This window comes from Carassius carassius, chromosome 41, assembly GCF_963082965.1.
Source record: "Carassius carassius chromosome 41, fCarCar2.1, whole genome shotgun sequence".
Lineage (NCBI taxonomy): Eukaryota > Metazoa > Chordata > Actinopteri > Cypriniformes > Cyprinidae > Carassius > Carassius carassius.
In genome coordinates this window covers 14,994,865-15,018,783 of record NC_081795.1, presented here as the reverse complement: position 1 = coordinate 15,018,783, position 23,919 = coordinate 14,994,865, and the positions used below count along the sequence as shown (strand labels likewise).

General features: G+C 36.2%; 2 protein-coding genes and 1 pseudogene across 20 annotated transcripts in view; all 3 read right to left on the bottom strand.

Annotated features, from left to right (window-relative positions):
• The window catches only part of LOC132122829 (pleckstrin homology-like domain family B member 1), a 68,595-nt gene extending 56,940 nt beyond the window's left edge, over nt 1-11,655 (bottom strand). For 11 of the 19 annotated variants that reach the window (XM_059533277.1, XM_059533280.1, XM_059533279.1 and 8 more), the window contains exon 1: nt 11,345-11,655. In XM_059533277.1, coding sequence (XP_059389260.1) covers nt 11,345-11,371 — 27 coding nt within the window. In that variant the 5' untranslated portion in view covers nt 11,372-11,655. Of the gene's footprint in view, nt 1-882; nt 1,018-9,476; nt 9,805-11,344 lie in introns of those variants that run through there. The other 8 variants (XM_059533287.1, XM_059533293.1, XM_059533295.1 and 5 more) reach the window with 4 other exon arrangements.
• A 1,958-nt stretch (nt 11,656-13,613) lies between these two features.
• Nucleotides 13,614-20,183, bottom strand: LOC132122827 (coatomer subunit delta-like). Its single transcript, XM_059533275.1, has 10 exons — nt 19,972-20,183; nt 18,132-18,395; nt 17,880-18,059; nt 17,562-17,764; nt 17,313-17,477; nt 16,137-16,302; nt 15,844-15,991; nt 15,615-15,723; nt 14,816-15,020; nt 13,614-14,736 (listed from the first exon to the last, which is right to left on the bottom strand). The coding sequence occupies exons 1-10, from the start codon at nt 19,972-19,974 to the stop codon at nt 14,647-14,649; spliced, it is 1,533 nt and encodes a 510-aa protein (XP_059389258.1). The 5' UTR covers nt 19,975-20,183; the 3' UTR covers nt 13,614-14,646.
• Nucleotides 20,184-21,894: 1,711 nt separating this feature from the next.
• Nucleotides 21,895-23,656, bottom strand: LOC132123103 (alpha-crystallin B chain-like; annotated as a pseudogene).
• Between the last annotated feature and the right edge of the window lie 263 nt (nt 23,657-23,919).

Genomic DNA, 23,919 nt, shown 5'->3' with positions numbered 1-23,919 from the left:
TGGCATTTGCAAACAGATAATGCTGATTTACCCCGTTGGCCCAATTCACACTGACTCTCAGCGGCCGCAAGCTACCTTTTCCTCTGAGACCTGACACATACACACACACACAGACAGATCTTCCTGCCCAAACATTCCTGTGTTCTTACTCAACATGCTGTCTAAGAGTTAAACCAGCACAATGTATACAATCAATCCGATGGTTACATTTGTACACTGCCTGTTGGCTGATCACAAAGAATTGTTTTATGTACACTCATAAAAATAAAAAAGGTTCTTTATTGGAATTGAATTCCACAAAGAATCTTTAACATCTCCAGAACCGTTCCATTGCACAAAAGTTTTATTTTTTTTTTAAGAACTGTTCACTGAAAGGATCTTTGGGGAACCAAAAACGCATGGTTCTTCTGTCTAATCACTGTGAAAACCTCTTTAAGGGCTTTTATTTCTGTATTGTAACTTTTGCAGCCTCAAATCTAAAAAAATAAGCTTGTGGTGAAATAAATTCAATGAAACCCAAACCTATCAGAGCATAATCGGAGGTAATTATTGTAATTACTCTGTGAGATTCAATGATAGCACCTTTTTATGGGATTGGAGAAGAAGGTTGGCACTGAATCAACTTTTGCACAAATCGAACCTTTAAATACTTGAAACCACTTCACCTGAACAAAATGACCCCTGTATAATTCAAAAACTGGATCTACAAAGTTAATTGCTTCCACATAATTTTGATGAGGTTTTAAAAATTTAGCAACCAGCATAAAGAGCATATCCATCAAAAAAAAAAAAAAAAAAAAACAAATGCAAAAAAACTAAGGATAAGAAATAACCAGCTTGTTGTTTAAATTGTGAAAAAGGAAATAAATTATACACATTTACCTTATTTCAGTTGTCCAACAAACACAGCACCTCCATTTCTGAGCGTACTGCCACATCAAAGTCCCTGATGTCTTAGGAAATGTAACTAAGCTATGTTCCGCCTCTCTAGTCCCTCTGCATCTTCATTTAGAAGATTCATGTTCCTATTCAAAACAGTACAGACCTGCCTGTACATGCTGCTTTCAGCTAAATCCCACATTCCTGCCTGTCGGCTACAGCCCTGATAACAGATGTTAGTGCCCTGGTAAATAAAAAGGTTGATCTCCATAAAAGAGAAAAGAATCACAGTGAAGAGAGGAAGTTTAAGATACTGAAGCAAACACAAGAGAGTAATAATAGAAGTATTTATACTGTACGTCATCTGGGAAATATACAAAAACTGACTGAGAGGCAGACGGACAGAATATCTGACGGACTGAGATTGGGTTTGATCACAGTCCAAAGCTCTGTTATTGCCACATGCCTCTTAGCTCATCAAAGCCGATGTGCATGATATAAGGGGCAAGTCTTATTTCCCTACTAGTGTCTTTATACAGAGTTTGATTCTGTTACAAATTGAAAATGCTCACACATTATCATACCCAACAATGTGAGGAACACCACATTTTTCCAGCATGCACCATAAAGGCTGTTATTGTCTCTCTTCAGTGTGCTCAATTGGTAGAGACGCTCTCTGTGAACCCTGCCTGAAGAGTGCAATGGAAAAAGATGAAGAGTTATGGTCGAGTGAAGGCATGTTGGTCTGGTTCGTTGCTCAGTGACTAATTTCTCACATGCAATTAAGTGAAAAGACAAAACATCCTTAAAAAACTTTACTGGAGAAGCAAAACTGCATAAGACTTGTTTAACATGGAGAATATATCTTAAATATTATATATTTTCTAATTTTTATTATCAAAATCATCACCATCATCATCAAAATTATTGAGATTTATGCTTAAAACAATTAAATTAAATTTCAATGAGGTAATTTTTTTTTAAATGTACTGTATAATAATTCAAATAAGTTATTTTGTTGTCATGTCATATCATATCATATCATATCATAGTTTCAACCTCAATTATTATTATATATTATCATCAGATTTAATGAGGTTATAAAACAATAAAAAAATATCAATAGGGAAATAAAAATGAACTTAGTTCAAAATATAGTTGGTAAGTTTTTTAAGTAAATCTATCTTATTTAAAGAATGTCTAGAACTTTTTCTTGGTAAAAAAAGATAATAAAAAAAAACCTTTTCAGGCCCTGATGCTTGCATTCATAATGGTTAAGTGTCAAGTTTAGAGAAGAGATATTGGATCGTTCTGAAAGAAGGATGACACAACATTCAGCTCTTCAAAATGACAGCACTGTGGGCTGGAAGGAGGCCATGGATTTATGGTTGATACAGATCTGAATGGAGAGACATGATGGTGGTTTTTCGAATGTAGATGCTCCACCACATCCACTCTCTCATACATATCACTGAGGATCATTTAAAGGATTTTCCTTCAAGATAGTATTGTGTATGCTGAAGAAATGCTGAAGGAGAAGAAATTTGTAATTGGTTTATAAAAGAGTGAAGAAATGTGGTACAAGACGTTCGAAGTGAGTCCTAACTGTTGAAGTGTAATAACAGCTTTCTAGTTCCTGCCTTGAGGCACAGTGGATTATTCATCAGTGGAAATTCAGCTGAGCTTGAAAGTAAAGGGACAGAGATGGAGAGAGAGATGATGATGAGCTTTTTCAATAGTGTGTTATCTTCTGCAATCTGCCTGCTCAGAGACTTCCACCTGCTGGTGAAGCACTGCTTTTAAACTGTACTTCTCAAAATTAGGTATGTTCTAATATCAGGGTATGGACAGATGGAGAAAAGATTGCTGATTGCAACATAATAAAATAAATAAAATGATAGAAATATAAATATGTAAGTAAATAATAATAATAATAATATTTTTTAGAATTTAATTATATATATACATTATTAATGCATGATTTTACTAAATTTGATTTATATATAGAATTTATATAAATAAATATGACAGATTTATCATATCATATCATATATCACATCACATCACATCACATGTCGTTCCAAACCAGTTAGACCTTTGTTCATATTCGGAACACAAATTAAGATATTTTTGATGAAATACGAGAGCTTTCTGACCAAGAGCTGAAATCCAAGAGCTTTTCTTTCCGACTTTATTCAACAATTTTATTATCATTATTTTAGTTTTCTTCATACACAAAAAGTATAATAATTTTCATACCTTAAAGGTAATTTATAAGCTACAGTAGTTTGATCCAAAATAATGACAAAATTTGCAGATATAAACATTCTCACTTATTGGTTATTTTAAAAAGGGGAGGAGCTGCTCTGTATGTCCCGCCCTGACTTCCTGTTCAACCGTTTGCTGTCGTTGAAATTGTTTCCACTACATATGTGATCACAATGCCTAAGGCCTCTTCATATCCAAAGATGCCCAAACTTCAGAGGATGTTATTGAAGAAAACATTACACATTGAAGACCGGTCCGTGCACCGGGCCGTGTATGTGCTGCAGCTTACAGACTCATATCTAGATTGGAAATTGAGGGGCAGATGATAAAATACTGCCATTTCTGTGAGTGTATGATTATGGCCACAGACAAACACATGGATGTGGCTGACTAAATAGCTTCTTCCATTTTTAGACCAGGCCACAAAAATGTTGCAAAGTAGAGGAATGTGAAAATGAACTGGGCTCCTGAACGTGACTTAAAATAGCAATTATTGGGTAGAAATTCAACTACCAAGTGCAATTACGTAACATTGGTTTTCAAGAGGTCTAAACAAGGCAACTGAATAAAAATGCAAACTTGATGAACATTGCTATTTACAGATCATATCCTATCCCATGATTACTGGCTATGGACCTAATAAAATGCTGATCAGAAGTTTGTTTTTAGCATCAAAGCTAATCTTGCTAAGACACGTACTTAGCATTGTGAGATGTTTTTAAGTGCTGTGCAAAATCTCTGGTATGCTGGTTTCTCCATCACTCATTGTGTTAAGGTTACAAGCTAATAACCGGCAGACCACCTGCACAGTGAAGACACATGGGCAAAAGCCACCAGAACACCATCAAAGCTCTTGTGTGCATGCTCATGTCAATGTCAGTGAAATATATAACCCTGAGATAAGAATCCAAGGCCAAGAAAGAGTCTATTGTTGACAACCAGCCAGAGGAGGTGGGGTTATACAGGCCTCCACTGGAGAAAAATTCAGCTGTTTTCTGGCCAGTCTAAGATTGTCATTAGCTAGTTGTTAACAGGTTGACCACTGACCATTTTCAAAATACACAGCTTGACCACTTAAGGTGGTCTAAGATGAAGAAACCAGCTATCAGAATAAACCAGTCCCAACTGTGAGATATAAAGTCAAAACATAATAAAGTCTCTGTGGCGAGTAACAAAGTCAAAATTGCACGGTTGAAAGCCACAGTAAAGTCGCATTGTGAGATATGAAGACAAAATTAAGAGAAATAGTTGCAAGATAAAGTCACAATGTGAAATCTAGTCAAAATTATGGGAAATAAAATCTCAGTAATAAGTACTAAAGTCACAACTGCAAGACTGAAAGCCACATTACTCTATATTAAGATATATAATGCAGTCATTCTGACACATAAACATAAATATTTTAGGCTTCTATAGGTTGAAGAGTGTGTTTTTGTGTGAACATTCACTTTCAGGCGCAAATAGCGCATCATCAGACTAATAATTTCCTGGCTTGAAGGCTACTATTGTGCGTCACTCTTTCTCTGGTGCTCCATTTGAGGGGGCTGCACAAGGCAGGGGCTTGAGTGAACACAATATTCCAACAGGCACTTGCTCAAATGTTCCGTTGACTTTGACTGTTTGTTTCCTAAATACACTGGGTTCAACAGGCATTCCAGTGCAGCCAGCACAAAGAACTCTTTTCACCGTGTTTAATCCCTGCAGAGGAGTGACGAAGGGGCCTGGCTCTCTTCTACTGAGGACCACAGGACCCGAACTCCAAATTCAGAGACACAAGCACCCACACACAGACCATAAAGCATGCAGAAAAATCCCTGTTTAATGTGTCAAGTCGTGCGGTCAGAGTTCAAGACTCAATTATATATTTTCATGCTCAAAGAATTGCTTTACCTTTGCACAGATTTTGATGAAACCAGCACCTCATGGGATCATTACACATACTTATATCCTCTGAACGGAAGCTCCAAAGCCATAGCCAGTTCTTCCAAATCTCCAATGCTTGGTCCAAAGCTTGATGCCACCAAATCCAGTTGAAAAGCTTATTTTTGTGCTTCTGTTTTTTTATATATATATATATATATTATATATAATCTTGGATTAGAAAGAGATTCACATGAATAGAACATGAGGTCAGACTTCGCACAGGTGCACCAGGCATTGGCAATGACCTCTGTGCCAGTGTGCGACCCTCAACGCCTTGGCAAAACTCCTCAGATCATCACTTTAATCTCCATCCAAAAATGTGAGCTGCTCAAAGCCAAGAATTTCACCTCAGCTGGAGAGTGGCAGAAAGTGGCTCACACGCAGGGTCTCAAAGCCTCAAGGCAGAAGGAGAATGATGTCAACACCTCCTTTCGCTGTGTTATTAAAAGCTGTTGTGATACAATGAGTTGCTGCCAAAGCAAGCGTCCCAGACTCACCCCTCTCCTCCTGACTCTAGTTCCTGACTATCCACACTCCTCGAAATATCAGATGAGCTGCACAGGAAGTATGCATAGAGACTACCACGTCTACTCAAACTGGTCTCCAGTATGTATTCCAAGTTTTTTTTCCCAGAGAGTTTTGCAAATCTCTTGGTGTAAAGGAAATATTGTCAACAACCTCCTTCCTCCAACCTTTCTTTTGTCTCAAACTGTGTCACAATATTTCAGTTAAGGCTGGAACACACTACATGACTTTTGCTCAAATTTCAGCCCCAATTTTAAAGTCGGGACAAGTCAATGCTAGCCTGCAGATTTTAGGCAGACAGAGTTGACAGATTTTGTGGAATATAATGTTGTGTATGATGTGCAAAGACTCAGATTCTAGCTTCAGGCTATAAATCTGTCCAGTCGAAGAGCATCAGACATGTTTGATATTCTAAGCCAATTTTAGAAGACATACCCTGCATCCAAATATACCTACTTCCCTACTGTACAATGGGCAAAAAACTATATGTCAGAATTCATTGCATTTATAACAGAGTAGATGAAAAGTTCCCAGATGACCTACTACTTCTGCCGAGATTCCAAAGTGCACTTCTGATGGACACTTTAATATCCCATAAGGCTACGGGAGAGGAGCTGTGAACTGAAGCGCAGTGAAGTAATGCAACTGAAGTCATAAGTCACACGACACTGAAAAACTGGCAAAAGTAGTACATACGCTTTCATTCATACAATGTGGAATTCATTGTTTTTAACGGCAGCACAGTAAGTTCTTATTGAAATGTAGTACTTGCTCAGACAATATGCAATTCCGGGTCCAGTAATAGTGTTTTCACTTGTGAAGTGTGTCATGGAAACTCACATTTCTTTTAGAGTTTGTTCAGAGCAACTTAAGTCTGGTAGTGATCCTCAGTTGTTTGAAGTCCAGTTCTTCTCTGTAATCTTCTTCAGCAAGTGTGTGATGCCTAGTGTTAAAATCTGTTCAGATTCAGTCATGTACTGTATAGTGTATACCAGCCGAAAGTCCTTGTTTTGCCCTTTTGGTGTAAAAGCATGAGGTAGACAGTGTGAAAAAGAGATGACATCATCACTTACCCAAATTACACAGCTTTTCCAGCACCTTTCGAACACATTTGGAGCCATTTTTAGTCTGACATGACATTATGCCAGTCTGATAAGAAATCCATGAGAGCTCTTTCAAATCCCAAATGTAATTTGGCACAGGGCTGCTGAGTGCTGGAGTGTTAGCGGTGAATAATGATGCTCTGGAAACTGTTTAAGTGTCTGGAGGATATCTCAGACAGAGAGAGGAAGAGCCAGCTCAGCTTGGAAAACTGGTCTTGTGAAGTGCAGTTGTTGCTGTGAGGCCACACACACATGCACATCCTTGTTACATTTTCAGGAAGAAAAACATTCAAAATGTACTGTCATGATGGCAGGAAGTTGTTGCAAAGTACTGTAGTTACTAGGAAGTTCTGCAAGGTTTGGAGAGCACATGCAGTTGCTAAGATGTTCTGAAAGGTTTTAGCACATTATTATGGATTATGGAAAGTTTTTTATCATGCTGTTATATGTATGTGGCTCCTAGGGTGTTTTTACTTTTTTAACACATTGCTATGTGGTTGCTAATGTGTTTTGAAGAGTTCCTAGCTTCCTAGTGTTTTTACTTTTTGAACACATTGCTATGCAGTTGCTAGGTTGTTTTGAGAGATTTTTGAAAGATAGACAGTTTGAGGTAACCTTAAAGTCATTAGCACAAACAGTTTTTATGTTTCCATTGTTTTTCTATGTAAACATGCAGTATATGAATGCATTTGATCATTGCGGTTTAACATCTATTTGAATGTTGCACAGCTTTAAAAAAATACGGTGCTCAAGTTTAAATAAAAAATAAAATAAAAAAATGCATCTCTAGACCTTGCTGTTTTTTTGATTCCACTACCTTGTGTCTCACATTTTTAAACAAATGGTCTAAAAAGGAGATATTTTGAAGAATGCTGGTAACTAAACAGTTGCCAGTAGCCATTGATTTTCATTTTACGGAAAAAATTTACTATGGACATCAATGGCTGCCGGTTACCAACTGTTTGGTTACCAACATTCTTCAAAATATCTTCTTTCATGTTCAACATAAGAAAAGAACTCATAGAGGTCTGAAACAGCACAAGGTCGAGTAAATGATGACAGAAGACTCTTTTTTGGGGGGTGAACTATCCTTTAAAGTTAGTAGATGAAAGCAAACCCCTAACTGTCAGAATGAGCAATAGCAATTGTTATATTTCCCTTAGCAAACACTTTTTATGAATGTGTCTGTATTCTACTTCCAAACAAATTAATTCCAGCAATCACGGTCTTCTGAAAGGTCCCAGTGAAACACGCGGTCATCGGCACGACCTGTGATTTCAGCCCATTCTCTCGCTTTTATTTTTTTTTTTTTTTTTGGAAACGGATGACCTGGACAATAGAGACTTGATTATCAAAACCAAAGGAGCATTTTTCACTCACCACTGGCGCTCCAAATTTCTTCAAAGTGATCATGGAAAGCCCCCCCCCCCATTTCATGGTGGGAGATCAGGAGGAGAGAGAACAACTAACGTGGTACTTTGAGTGTGGTGCCTCTGGTCTCTTTCTATCTGTCCTCCTCTGAGTAAACGAAAGATGAGGCACAGACCTTGTCACCGTCTTGTTTCTCACTATTTCTGTCGTTTCCCGAGGCCAATAGCTGTAGTCTGAGATTCTCACAATGCTGCTTAATGTTGTGTCTTCAGCTCTGATAAAAAACAAGGACAACGCTCATTCATGTTGCCTGCATTTGGCAGTGAGAAACTTTCAGGACTTTGTGCCATATCTGCTAAGCAAAACAGAATTTCACAAAAACTGATAAATGTATCTAATATATGTATATTAAACAGCTATGGTTTCTAAAAGTAACATAGCTGATTTGACTGGACCAGATTTTTGGATTCAGAATCTTACAAATCCTGCCAAGAACATTTCCAGGTCATTTCACCTCCAAAAGAGTAATTAAATATTATATACATTAAACAAAGCCTATTTTAAGATTTTGTTTGCATTACGACTTTACTTTCAGGACAATTATACCAATTTCCCCTGAAATTCCAGTCACAAAATTGCAATACAAACCAAATATTCTTATAAATAAATATACAAAAAATATACAACAAAAAAAAACACACTTTATTAGTCAAGTTGTGTACTTGTGAACTAGTTGTCATTCCGCTAAACATGGGGAAATACAGTGGAACGAAATGTCGTGCCGCACAGGACCACGGTGCTACATAAATACAGACATACAAAAATTAAGTAAAACAGTATAAACCTAAACACAACTACTGAGAGAGTTTGACTATAAATATAATGCTATATAAATAATGACCTATACATAATACAAACTGTACAAATGCTTCACATGTGCAAAGGGAAAGTCAAGCAGCTGGCTGGGAAACAGTGCAAGATGATTAGAAGTGCATGAGCATGTAAATAACACATTATTGAGTCTTTTGTGGGATTATGTACACAACAGTGTGTGTGAAAAGTGTCTAGTGCACATAGAGGAGAGTGTATTACTACAGGTGGTTTGTACAGGCCCACTCACCTGTGTATAGCACACTTCGAATTGCAATAATAATTGTGGCTAATGTGAACTAGAGAAAAAACATTTATTTCATAATAAGATTCCCCCGCCACTTTCCATTGTTTTACTTCAATGATAGGTTATAATTTTGTGAATTTTCTGAATGAAAGATTAGAAGATAACTTATTCAGATAAATTTTCACAGCCACCTTTGCTAATATTTACCAAGGGTGCCAATATATATCCAGCTATCATCCACCAAGTAAACCTTTTAAAACTGCAAAAACCAGCCATACAGGAGACCTTACCTTTACAAACTTTCTGGCAGCCTATGAAACAAGACCCTCTTATGTCAAACACACGGCTCCTCATGGAGATGAAATAATGCAGATGGATAAAGTCTTGAGGATGGTAGCGAGATGCTGTGAGGTTCTTGCTGGCACAGACTCGAACCCAACCATCACAGACACAAAGCAGATTTTCCTCCCCAGCACAGGACAAAAGTCATCTAACTCTGTGACTGTCTCTCTCCCCCTCTCACTCTTTTTTGCCTTCCTGTTCTGTCAACCACTCCTAGTCTGACACAAGGCATTCCTTCTTTCAGTCAAAGAACTCCTCACTTGTTCACTAACCTTGCAGAGACCCCTGCTGCAAAATAAATCCATTTCAGGAAAGGCTGAAACTCACTTTTCTGCAGAAGGTGCACAAAAGAAACTGGTATCCACAATGCTGTTCCTCTCTTTGAGTGTTTTTTGGGAAAGGGCCAGAACTCTGGAGACCTGAGGTCAGTCCGGCTTTTATCACTGTTTGTATAGTCTTGTGCCAGTCCTGACTCTTACTGGCACCACACACACATACACACACACACACACACACACCTGCTCTTTGGTAAATCATAATATCATAATCATGACTGAGATAAATGCATTGTGAGATATAGTTATTATAGGCTATATGACAGTAAAAATCTATTTCAGTTGAATTCGTTGCAATTGTAGACCAAATATAATACGGTAAAAATATTTTTATACAAATTATTTGATTATTTGCATATGAAAGACAGGAAAACTGAACAAGAGATCAACTGTAAGGCAGAAAAGTATCTTTAAAAGATTCGTATGCTTATGGACTGTCAGTGTGACTCAGTTCTGGCAATTTTCCCTTGAGACTGCAGTCAAGACTAATGGAAAAATATGCAACAGATTCGCCTGGATTTTTGAAATAAATACAAAATACAAATTTTCGCAATTCGTGTCAGTATAAACAATCTTGAATGATGAGGCAACAGTGCCCTCTAGTGACTGATAAACACCTAATTAAAACAACATCCCTAGATGGACCAGGTAAGCAACCCTCATCTCAAATTCATAGTGTTGCCTCAATGCAAATAATCTAGAAAGCTACTTTATTATCCTGAACTTTAAAATAAAGCTGAGCTGGCCAACTATTTACTCATCCCCCTTTCCTAATGTAACATGTAAATGTGAAATAAACCCATGGCAGAAGCACTCAACTCTTAGGCCAGTAAGACTGCTGTTTGTTCTGTTTCTTGCAAAGGAAATTCCTCATGCTCACTCAGAATGCATCTCATTTCTGCCTGTGTGTCTCAAAGGTTAAAGGTCCAGCTCAAAGGCTTGTCACCATAGTGGGGGAAAGCAGGGCAGCTGGAGGTTCTATGACAGGTGTGGAGGAATTTAACTCTTGCTCTCACTTTTATTGCGGGAACATGTCCCAGCGATGGCCTCTGGAAGAATGGGATTATTTTGTCAGCCCCTTAAACCTGTGAACCAGCTTCTGGCTTTTCTTTTATATTCGGCATGCAGAAAAAAACATACACTGATTTCAATAGATAGATAGATGCCTGTTCTTATAATGCAAAAAAGGTGAAGTATAACATTTAACTAATAAAATAACTAAACTAAAATATACAATTAATTTAAATATAATTGTACTTTTTATATATACACATCAGAACTGGAAAATCTCTCCATTCTGTTGTGAAACTCCAGATATATACACATTTAAAGATGACACAAATCTAAGAAACCAAATACAGAAAACATGTCACATCACACACAAACCCAAAAGTGTGAAATCATACGAAACCCCACATGTCCAGTTACTGACATCGCTGTTAGGTTTCTTGGCTCGGTTTCAGAAATAAAATGGAACTAACCTGAAATCGGACCTTCTTGAGCATCATATCAGATTCCAGATGGTGGACGCTTTGCTGCTGTATTTTGGGATCCTGAACGTTCAGGATTTGTCGTATTCCTCATTAGCCGACCTGAACGAATGGCCTATTTCATACTGAGAGACAGAGCAATACATGCCACTGACCTCCAGCAAACTCACGAATAATTAACTCCCAAAACTTAATCCTTTGTAAATAATTAAAATGTTTTTAATGAATCTCAGACTGATCCTAAAATCCCTTGTGACCATGTAAGTTCCTAGCCAATGCTAGTCCCTCTGCCCCCTCAAACTCTTTCATGTGACCCTTTAACAAAGCTTGGCTCATTACTTATCTGTTTGTTCATTCATCCGAAAGAAAGACCCGCCCTCTTTTATGACCGAGATAGCGGTCATTAACACCCTTCCTCTTTTACCTCAACCCCAAAAAGAGATACACCCCTCTCCTGCTCTCAAGGAACCATATGGTCACCAACCGATGAATGAGAACTACTGCCTGTTTACATCTGACGCTCTCTCTCTTACAAACACTGGCCATGCATCACTCCCTCTGGAATTCACCTCATTATTCCTTCATTGCGAACGATCAGACAGGAAATTAGGTCAGGTCAGATAAAGTCCCTATTTGTGCGGCCTACACCCCTTCATTCCCTTCATCAAACCTACAAATCAGATGTTAAATCTGCTTTCTCAGCCCCAGCCCTAAAACTTTTCTTGTGGATTATAGGCAAGATCAAACATCGATGCAGATTCAACCAGACAGACCGTGTTTCACATACAGATCATCTCTGTAGATGTGGGTCACACTTCACACCCTTCAGCTGTGCTCAGTGACTGTGACTTTGACATTTAGTAAAATATTCAGCAACACAAATTTTGAGTCAACAAGTAAAGACTGTATCAAGTGTTATTCAAAGACACGATGATTAAGAAAGGGATAAAGTACAGTGAAGCTTGCACTAGGGATTCACACACACACACGTATATATATATATATATATATATATATATATATATATATATATATATATATATATATATATATATATATATATATATAATGTTTTTGTTATAATGTTTTTGTATTGTTTTGACCACTAACTGATAAATAGGCAACATTCTGTCTAAAAAAACAAAAAATTCAAACTAAAGGTTTAACGCATCAAAACCCAGTTATTTTAGTATTATTTATGTACTATTATTGTATTTATAAACATTCTGAATTAGAATTATTTTTTTTCCTAGCTTTCAGTTGTTGTTTTCTACTTTTGTCGTTTTTATTTTTATAATTTATTTCTATTTAGCTTTATTTTTGTTTGTTTAAATTAAGTAATTTTTTTATTATTCAGTACTTTTAATTTTAGTAACATTTCATTTTGTTGCAAGACATTTCAAATTTGCGTTCAAGTTTTTCATCAAATACTTTTATTTTAGCTACATTTCAATGATTGACAATGGCTTTTAATGAGTTTTATTAGTTAAATCAACAATAACAACAGCAATGTTTTAAAAATTCATTTTGAGATTTAAAGATTAAATGATGGCAAAGGCAATCAAAAAAGAAATATTTAGGAAATGATCTATATATCTATATCTATATATACATACACATATAGACACATGTACACACACACACACACACAGACACACACAATAAAGAGAGTGCACCCCTGATTATAATGACTTAAACTGAGACAAGATGGTTTATTTTGTGAAAATGTCCATCAGGCTGCACATCATCTCTCTTAGAGATCAAGGTGCCCATATCATTGTTATTGATGTGATGTTATTCATTGGCAGGAATCTCCTCCACTCAACCACACGTAATGCATTATCAACTCCAAATACCATTGCCTTGTCTCTGAGATTCCTCACATTCCTGTCAAAATCCAGAATAATCTCCAGGCCATAGCCTAAACCAGGCCTGGGCATTGAATTTATCATTACAGATAATACTTGCCATTCTTACAGCAAAACAATGACTACAATCAACCACCCGAGAGGTTTTTAACATGTTGCTAGGGATTTTCAGGTGCTTAAACATGCCATTGCTCAACAAGCCACATGATTTGAGGCACTGATTTATGATTTGATGGCATGATTTATGCTGCTGTCTTTAATACATAGACTTAGGGATTTTAAACAATCCCCTAACTCTAACCTGCATCACTAATATACGTACTATGCAGCTACAGTATTCAAAACTCTAAGCAAAACCATATATTAAAGCAGAAAGAGCCCAGAAAATACACTTGAATTAAATTGGACTTTATTGTTGATTAAAGGTACTCATAAGTATTTTACAGCAGAATGGAATGTCGTAATCCTCCCCTTGGCGTTCCGTAATCATCTTTGAGTGTGCGCTGATAAATCAATTTTTTTACGTTATGGAAATACAAAAGAAATAAAATAGTTCTTGACAACATCTGGGAAGCCGGAGAGAATATATTTTCCTGTTCAGCCAAATTTACGCAGCAATGAATAAAAAGATTAATTTAAACAGATTATGGGTAAAATTACTTACAAAACAACATAGAATGAAAAATCTTTCTGTTTAGATTCTTCAAACAAAGTATTATATAAATATAAACTGAATTAAAAAGGGGGAAAAAAAAAAAAAAAGGCAAATATCATTTGTACTTTTTTGATGTAGACGATGATATTCATATGGCCTAAAAGCTAATCAGCAGAGGTGTCATTTTAAAGAGATGAAAATGTATGAGTCTGGATTTAGTCAGTTCTTATTGCACAAGCACAGCTGATTTATTCATCACCCACACATTCATTTGGTACGACAATGTTAGGTCTGTTTCCGTATTAGAAAACCAGCGACGATTCGAAATAAAGCCAAACTGCTAATGAACCAATACGGATCACATGGTTTGAAAAGAAATCAATTAGGTTGCAATTCTAGACAAATTCCATGCAACAATTATTTAAGTTTTGAATTTTAATCTATCTCTGTGAAGTGTCTGGAGGGTTCATACGGGCTTATAATGCATCTGCTGTAGGATGACACTGATCTTCCCTTGATGTCTACAGGTGCAGTGCTTTATTATTACTTCCTTTCGTCTTTTCTGGCAGGTGTAGCTGACTGCACTTAGTACTTGAGCAGCTGAAGGTCCAGTTTATAAAAGGCCGATTATTTTCCTTTAAGACAAACAGAAACACAGAAGTACTGCAGCCCATGTCAGAGAATGGTTTGAGCTTTCTGTTGACATACAGCCTGCTCTCTGATCCGTTAAGCTGGCACGCAGCTTAAAACGATCTTCCACCAGGAAACATTTACAGGATCTCATACTTATCCACAACAAATGACGTCTCTGAGGAGAATCTGACTGGACTCCCTCCTTCTACATACGTCACCTTGGCCACCTGTGGAAACAATGAATATGAAGTCATTCCCTTTCTCACATAGGCACAGTTTTGTTGTATGAATAGCTGCATAACTTGCCTGAATGTCACAAAAGTTTCGCTTGGAGACAAAAGAAACATGGATTGGGAAGAAGTCGTTGGGTTTGCCATCCATACTGAACTCCAGGCTACCACTCTTGTTTTTCTCATCAATGACAGGAAGTGACCATTCCAGGATGTTTTTCCTGCTGTCATGGTTATACTGCCCATCCAGATCACCAACTACAGGAGCACCTACACCTGACCTGCATGATCCCACGAGACAGAGGTTGTTTATGGATATGGATTTTGAACATGTTTGTGTATTTGGCTAGTTAAAAATTATTATACATACAGTTTAAATAAATGCAATATATATATATATACATACAGTACAGACCAAAAGTTTGGACACACCTTCTCATTCAAAGAGTTTTCTTTATTTTCATGACTATGAAAATTGTGGAGTCACACTGAAGGCATCAAGGGCTATTTGACCAAGAAGGAGAGAGATGGGGTGCTGCGCCAGATAACCTGGCCTCCACAGTCACCGGACCTGAACCCAATCGAGATGGTTTAGGGGTGAGCTGGACCGCAGACTGAAGGCAAAAGTACGGAAGTTCTAAGCGGCCATGCATTATAATTTGTTTTCCTTTTTGTTTTCTCATTATAACGACTTAATTTTCTCGTTATCTCGACATAACGAAAGTTTGTTTTCTCGTTATAATGACATGACAATTTTACTGTTGCTATAATTCATGACTATGAAAATAAAGAAAACTCTTTGAATGAGAAGGTGTGTCCAAACATTTGGTCTGTACTGTATATATATATATAGATAGATCTCAATAAGCACTTACGGCAGAGGGATAGTAATGACAACATCGTTGAGTTCGAGCCCCTCGTCCTGAAGCTCATACTCAATGTTGACGTCACAGCCACTTCCACTTTCTGATGGCCAACAGTTAACTGAGAGTACAGAAGGTACGTGCATGATTGAAATGTTCGTGAAAGTGCTGTTATACTAAAACCTTGAGCTCAAAAACTTTAATTCATGAACACTTTATGCAGAAGCAAGAGAAAACTCACTTGTTAAAGGAATGAGGGACTCATCGGTGCTCTGTAACCTCCATTTCAGCACCCCCAAATCACTGTTGAGCGGGAAAGACTTCTCCTGGTTTTTCAGACCGATCAGGGACTCGGTGGTGAACAGCTTTTTATCCACATGAGGGTGAGTCTGAAGAATAAACGAAACAATATTGAGTCATACGGCCAGTGCAATGTTCTTTTCTAAAAATACCACACTGTCATCAACTTCCTCTTCAAAATACACGCTGAGACCTTGACATGCTGAACTGTCTCAGACACACACACACACACACCTGTAGTTGGGCTCCTTTCTTGTCATTGTTGTTGATGAGTATGGAAATGCGGCCATTTTTTTCATCTGAGACTTTCAGAGTGATCATGCCCAGAACTTCCATGTTCTGCAGTCCACCATCCCGACCACAGGTCAAAGAGATCTTCTCCTCCACCCTTAGATGTACGCTGGGAAACAGAGTTCATGAACTATTGAACTATTATATAACTATAACAATTGGCATAATTAGAAAATAATAACATTATAATACGAAAAAACACTACCGTTCAAAAATGTGTGGTTGATATGATTTGTACATATTTTTGAAAGTTTCTGTTTATTAGAAAAAATAAAATACAGTAATATTGTGAAATTGTTTAAATATGTAAAATACCAGTTTTCTATTTAAATATATATTAAAATGTAATTTATTCCTGTGATACAAAGCTGAATTTTAGCAGCCATTACTCTAGTCTTTAGTGTCACATAGCCTAGGGGTGTTCCGATCACGATCGGCCGATCGTTAATGCGCATCTCGTCAGTAAAGCCGGTTCTCTAATCAGCAGTAAATTCCCTCAGGTGCGTGGTTTCACATTGAGCAGCTGTTACTACACAGAGCCGTTGTTAAATGAGAAGATGCGCAAATAAACGCTGAAAATGAACGTGGATTTGCGCATCTTCTCAGTTAACAACGGCTCTGTGTAGTAACAGCTGCTCAATGTGAAATCACGCACCTGATGGAATTAACCACTGATTAGAGAACTGGCTTTACTGACGAGATGCGCATAACGATCGGCCGATCGTGATCGGAGCACCCCTAGTGTCACATGATCCTTCAGAAATCATTTGAATATGATGATTTGGTTCTCGAGAAATATTTCTTAAATTTTATGAACACTGAAAAAGGTTGTATTAATTAATGAATTTATTTATTTATTTTCCACAAGTCAGATTTTGTTTGGAAAAAAAATAGTATTTTTCTGGAAACTGTGATAAATTGTAAAAATAATATTAAAAAAAAAAAAAATTGCATTTATTTATTTTTTGGAAATATCTTTACTGTCACTTTTCACTCTCTCTCTCAAAAAAAAACCCTTACTGAGCATAATTTTTTGAAGTGTAGGTAACTTTGGTAGTGTAGGTAACAGCATATGGTGTAGAATGTGCCAGATACTTAAATAAAATGAGTCTGCAATACCTCTCTATATTCACTGGAGGCTGAAGGACTTTAGATGCCTCTGATGCCTTCCTTCCTGCACCGGATGCAATTATATTTTCTCCTTCTGACTTTAGTTTGTCCACAAAGTTATCAACCTCTTTCCCTTTGACACCCAGCTTCAGCGCTTTACTGGACCCACTCGGCCTACAAGAGGAACAGGACAGATTATCTTCTGTTTGCTTATGCATTTACAGTAGATGTGTCATAGTTCACAGTTACAGCTCATACCTGACTGGAGCAGGAGCCACTTTGGGTTTCTCTGGCTCTATTGTATCAGTGATGATGGTGGCTGATATGATGCTGCTCATTCCTGAACTTCCGAAACCTCCGAAGCCTGGCGATTTCTTTCCAGCACGTTCAGCATCTTGTCTTGCTCGCTGCAGCTCTTTTGCCTTGCGTTTCATCTCAGCCTTTGCTTCTCTTTCTTGGGTCTGGTAAAGTGGAAAATTGATAGAAACCAAGAAAATTAGAGTTAGTTCAATACAAATTGAAAGCAGACAGTAATTTAGCTCTGGATGTTTCATTATACTGAAGGGAATATCTGACCTCTCTGACAGCCTTGAAGACCTTCTCTTCATGCGAGTCCATCTCAGTAAAAGTGCGAATCTGGGCCAGGTTAACGTTCTCCCGGTAGCCCAGAGCTACGATCTCATCAAATGCAAATATGAGATCAAAGCAGTGCTCTGAGATCTCACTTTCCTCCAGCACTCTGCAATATTCAGGGATCTGGAAAAAACACAAATCACTCACTCATTCAAGACACATCCAAGAAGTGCAAAAATTAAAAAGGATGTTTACCACTCGGGAGAAAAGCCTTAGTGTCTCTAAGTCCTCCAGAATGTTGCTGTTTTTCGTAGTGATCAGAACCATGTAGAGTTTCTCCAGCGGTTGGTAGACATAGCGCACACTATCTGTTTCCACAAAAGTGTGCTGCTTTCCTGTATTCATCAGTTTGGGAAAGGCAGCCAGAAGACCCTCGACACGAGTTCGCGTCATCTCTACGAACTGTCGGGACACTATGGCTTTTCCTGCCTTAGTGCACACCGCCGCTGCCAAGAGCACCTGCAAAGATTTTATTGACATTAAAAACAATCACATAAAGCACAATTACAAAGTCAACTGGACTTTTTGATTATGATGTTGATGGCATTCAGAAATGAGACTGTAGCACAAAATCTATTTCAGAAATGACAATCAACATACATTGTAAAAATAATAATTAATACAAATGGTAATTTAGGTTGAAGTGTAAACTTTTGACCAGTAGGTTAAGTTCAATGAGTCAATATAGATTCAAATTAAAGCATATCTTAGTGTTGTTACGGTTAACTAAAACTAAAACCGCTTTTTTTTTTTTAAATGAAGCTGAAATAAAATTAAATAAATATATCAAACGCTTAAAACGTTAAAGAATTTTAAGATAAAAAGATTAAAAATGTTGTTGAAAATGCTGTTTTGGCAATTAAAAGAAATAAAATAAGTAAACTAAAAATGAAATTAGAATACATTTAAGTTTAGCAGAAATATTTAAGGAAAATCCAGCAATAGCAATAAAACATTGGCTAAAACAAAGACAAAAAGAAAACATTTGCATGAATAATGGTAAACAAATAATATTACACATGAATGCATGTTGTTTTAATGCCTAATGATTTTTATAAAATTGGGTAAAAAAATTAATTAAATTATATATACACAAACATACATACATCATCAATATATATTTATATATATGTGTGTGTGTGTGTGTGTGTGTGTGTGTGTGTGTGTGTGTGTGTATAAAACACAAACAAACAGTAACATTTTGTAAAATATTTTATTTAAAGCAATGATTTCCTATTTTAATATACTTTTAAATATTTTTTAAATATTATAATAATATTTTTTTTTTTTGGGGGGGGGTCCTTTTTTCAGGATTCTTTGGAGAATAAAATGTTCAGAACAGCATTTATTCCGAATATAAATATTTATTCACTACGGTTTAAAAGTTTGGGCTCAGTATTTTATTTTATTGTTTTAAAGTATTCATGATGATTGGACAATTAAATGCAGCCATTATGAGCAGAGGAGACTTCTTTAAGAAACATTAAAAATCTTACTGATCCCAAACTTTTGAACAGCAGTGTGATATGTGTGTGTGTGTGTGTGTGTGTGTGTATGTGTGCATATAGGTTTTATTATCAGGTCATTAATATTCAAGTCAACATCTAAATTGTCAAAGTCAGTTAGCTACGACCTGTTAACGTTAGTTACCTGTATAAACAATCTATATCTAAATCATTTTAAAAAGACAAAATAAAAGGTCATTTATTATATCAACGTTCTGTCATATAGACACTTGAAACTATTTACTTTTGTTCATTTCTTTAAACTGTAATTAATTCTGATGACCATCTAATTAGCTAGCTAACCTTTAGCTGTTTAGCTTATATGTATCAGATACCAAAGCCTATCTTCCAATGTTTTTTTTTTTTTTTTTACTTCTATGATGTCTTTTTAAAAACAGATGGGACAGACATTATATAGTAGTAATTGACCCTAGGAATTAATGGAGTTTTAGATTGTATGAGGTATGAGCTATAGCGCTAGCTGCTAGCTCTATCTTGCTAAACACACAAACAAAACAACTGTAACTTACCATTTCTGTTCCCTTTCAGACGAGGATCCGTCAGTGGACTCAGTCACGGACTCTGCCCGTCCACCTGTTTCTACAACTCAAAAGCTCAGACTGGTGACTTATGCGGGGTTTTAACAGTAGCATATATCCTAACTCGTAATACTGAAGAAACAGAGCCACGTCTTCAGAGTCCAACCGGAAAAAGTCGCGCTGTGTCAGAAGCGGACTCGAGCTGATGCACGAGAGGCGGCGACATCTAACGGTGGACATCAGCTACTGCGCATGCTAACAACTTGCAGGCTTGTTATCTTGACGATCTTCTTCTTCTTCTAGGGTCTTACTGATTGAAGAAAATACACCAACGTTAGCGTTCAAAAAGTTTGAGTGGGTTAAAGGTTTGAATTGAAATATTGCATAGACTACATTTAAATGAAATGCTTGTATTAAAACATTTTGCATTTAACCTGTGATAAAACGTTCATGGACTTCTATATTAACTGTTCCCTCCTGGTGGAATGACCTGCTCAGCTCAATCCAAGCAGAGTCATTAATCATTTTCAAGAAACGGCTGAAAATACATCTCTTTCATCTTCATTTGACCCTCTATTTCTATTTCTATAACTACTTATTTTATTTAAAAAGAAAAGAGTCTTTAGCACTAGCATTCTCTTTTCTTTCTCTATTCTTTCTACTTATTTTATTTTTATTTATTACAAATAATGACCTCTTAACACAAGCATTAGGCTTTCTATTCTTTTTCTGTTCTATTGATTGTTCTATTTGTATTTTTCTAAAAACAAAACAAGCAAACAAACAAACAACAACAACAAAAACCTTGCTACGTATACGTTACGTAAAGGAAGTAAAAGAAGAACAAAGATGTTGAGGGGATAAATTATGAGAAATAATTTGTTAAGTTAATTTTTAAAGTTATTTTGTCTTATTTGAAATCATTAAGTAATTTTGAGGCACCTTGGAATTTTTCTGAGTGCCACGACTCCATTGTTGATTCTCTGCTGGAGAAAGTAAAATTTATTTATGTATAATTTATTTAGATTTTTTCAATTAAAACATCATAGTTACTAAGAAAAGTGTGAGAGATTTTGATACAATTTAATATAATTCTAATCATTTTAGAAATAAGACTTTTAAAGAGAATAAAATCTTCAAATACAAATATTTATCATTTGATTTTTAACATGCTGTTAGCTAAAAAGGCTTATTGATAAATAAATAAATAAACCTTTTCATCCGTAATGACTGAGTAAAAATTGTGTGCATGACAAAATATACGAAGAGGCAAACTGTGTACAGTCTGATGTGATTCATACTGTAACTGCTACATAATAATCTGGCGGCCACAGAAGACTATGCCCTTGTCTGTGGAAACAGCCATTTATTTTTAGACTTTTATTTATTTTATTTTTTTAATGGTGAAAGTAGCTACTGCAACAGTCACACTTACTTGTTAGATGTAACACAGCACTTTAAGGTATTGAAAATAAAATATGAAACATATTGTGCATGACAGTGGACTAAACAAAAATAATTATTTATTTCAGCAACTACACCCCTGCTATTAGCAATCCAAACTTCAGATTGTTTTCATCCACATGTGACAACCATAAATTTGATGATCCACGGCATTGACTGAGGCACATTTGTCTTGCCGTGTCACAGATTCTATGTCAACAATCATCAAATATGTAAGTTTACAAGGTCATCTTTATTACTGTCCATTAAATGCAACAACATCAGCAAAACACATTTATCTTAGTCTGTGTGTTTAGACCCCAGTAACAAATAAACAAGTGCTGCATACTTTACATTGAAATGAACAACATATGCTGAAATATGAGTTAATTGAACCAGCATTTATCAGTATTTTGATCTGGGGATTTATTGAAGTCAAAAACAGAGGCCAGTGCTGCACAACATCCCACTTCAATACTGCTTCCTCTCAAAGCCAAAGGGATCTTGTACCAATGGGATCTTGTACTTCCTATAAAACTCCCTTGCCACAGTGCCATGCTCGTCCTGTAACAGAGACAGATACTGTTTCTTCGAACTGAGGTCATAACACAATGTCTATCAGTGTTATGCACCATTTACAGTTCAGGTGAAAATGTTTTCTTGAGGTAGAAAACAGAAACTAGAACTGAAATTCTATTGATTAAATTCAACAAGAAAAATGAATGATATGAAATTCAAAATGGAATTTTGCTAGAAAGTTCGAAAGTCTTGATTTTTGAATGTTTTACAGACTTCTTTTCATTCCAACTCAACTTCCTGCAGCAGTGGCCAATTCAGTTAAACTGAAACTCATGAATTGAAAATGAGCTGCATTCTATTTTAATATCTTATCTGTGTTGCACAATATTACAAAAAAAAAAAAAAAAACACTATTTAAGTTCAAAATGTTGAATAAAATGAAAGTGACTTTGTGTTTTGTTACCTGCCGTTCATCATGTTTCCCATAAATCTCAATAAAATCATCATTGATTTTGACCATCAGTTCATCTGGAGAGAAGTGCTTCACATCCAGGTTGATTACAAACCGATCTCTATCCATTCTCATCTGTGCGGGAGAATATGGCAAACTAAGTATGCAAAATCTCTGAAAGCATAGTGTCTAATATCATGATGGCTTATTTGAGGTTAAGATTTTTCTTTGTTTTTTAAAAAGGCTCTTATGCTCATCAAGGCTGTAATGATCAAAAATACAGTAAAAAAGAAATGTTGTGAAATATTTTTTATCTTTTAAAATAACTGTTTTACAGTTTAAAATATTGTAAAATGTAATTTATTCATGTGATGGCAAAGCCACATTTTCACCAGCCATTTCTCCAGTCTTCATCGTGATTTCCTTCAGAAATCATTCTATTATACTGATTTGCTGCTAAAGAAACATTTATTATTATGATCAATGTTGAAAACACTTGTGCTGCTTAATATTTTTGTAGAAACTGTAATTGTTTTTCTCAGGATTGTTTCATGAATGTAAAGTTTAATATAACATAATTTATTTGAAATGTAAATCATTTGTAACATTATGCTTTTATTGTCACATCAATTTAATGTGTCCTTGGTGTATAAAAATGTAAATATCTTAAAATAATAATAATAATCTTACAAAAATTTTCCAAAATCAGACCTGACTTTTTAATGGTAGTGTTTTTGATACATGTTTTTATATTAGTTGAATAATATTATGAACTACCTTGAATTAGCAATGATGAATTAAAATAGTATACTTTATACATTAATTAAAAAGTGCTGTTAACATTGTTTATTGCTAGTTCATGATGATACCTGATGCATGTACTTAATGTTAACGTAAAGTGTTCTTATAGTATAGTAAATATTAATCTTATAGAAAAGTGTTTTTGTTATGCCTAGATTGTATCAACTTAAGAAGTTGAACTCACCTCTGACATGCCACTGTCCCACCAGTTTGGAAAACATCAGAAATAAGGTCGATAGTAAAACATGTAGAAAGGTGAAAAAAGATCACTGTCAGGTATGTGCTCTCCAAAATACTGGTCATTACTTCGATATGGGAAGTTGCCTGGGAACCAGGGTGGGCGGTACCAGGGATGTTGGATAGAAATTTCCATTCTGTCTCAGCGAAGCAGCTTGAGATGATAGCGGATCTGCTGCACGTTCTGCTGTGGCCCTGTATTTATGGCCCATCCATAAACCTTATGTCAGCTAACTACCCAGCTACCCGCTGATCCATCTCCAGTTATGATCTAAAGTGTTTTTCTCCTGCCCCCTTCCACTCTGGCTCATTCAAACAAAATCTATATAATCATAGGCGTCGATTTCGGGGGGGACGGGGGGGACATTTCGTTATGGGTCATTTTGTACCCACCACTTTTTTTTTTTTTTTTTAAACCTCGAGCTCTGCTGCTGCGCTGGCTACACGCTTTTCTGTTCATTAAAACTGTAACAACTGTAAAATTGGGA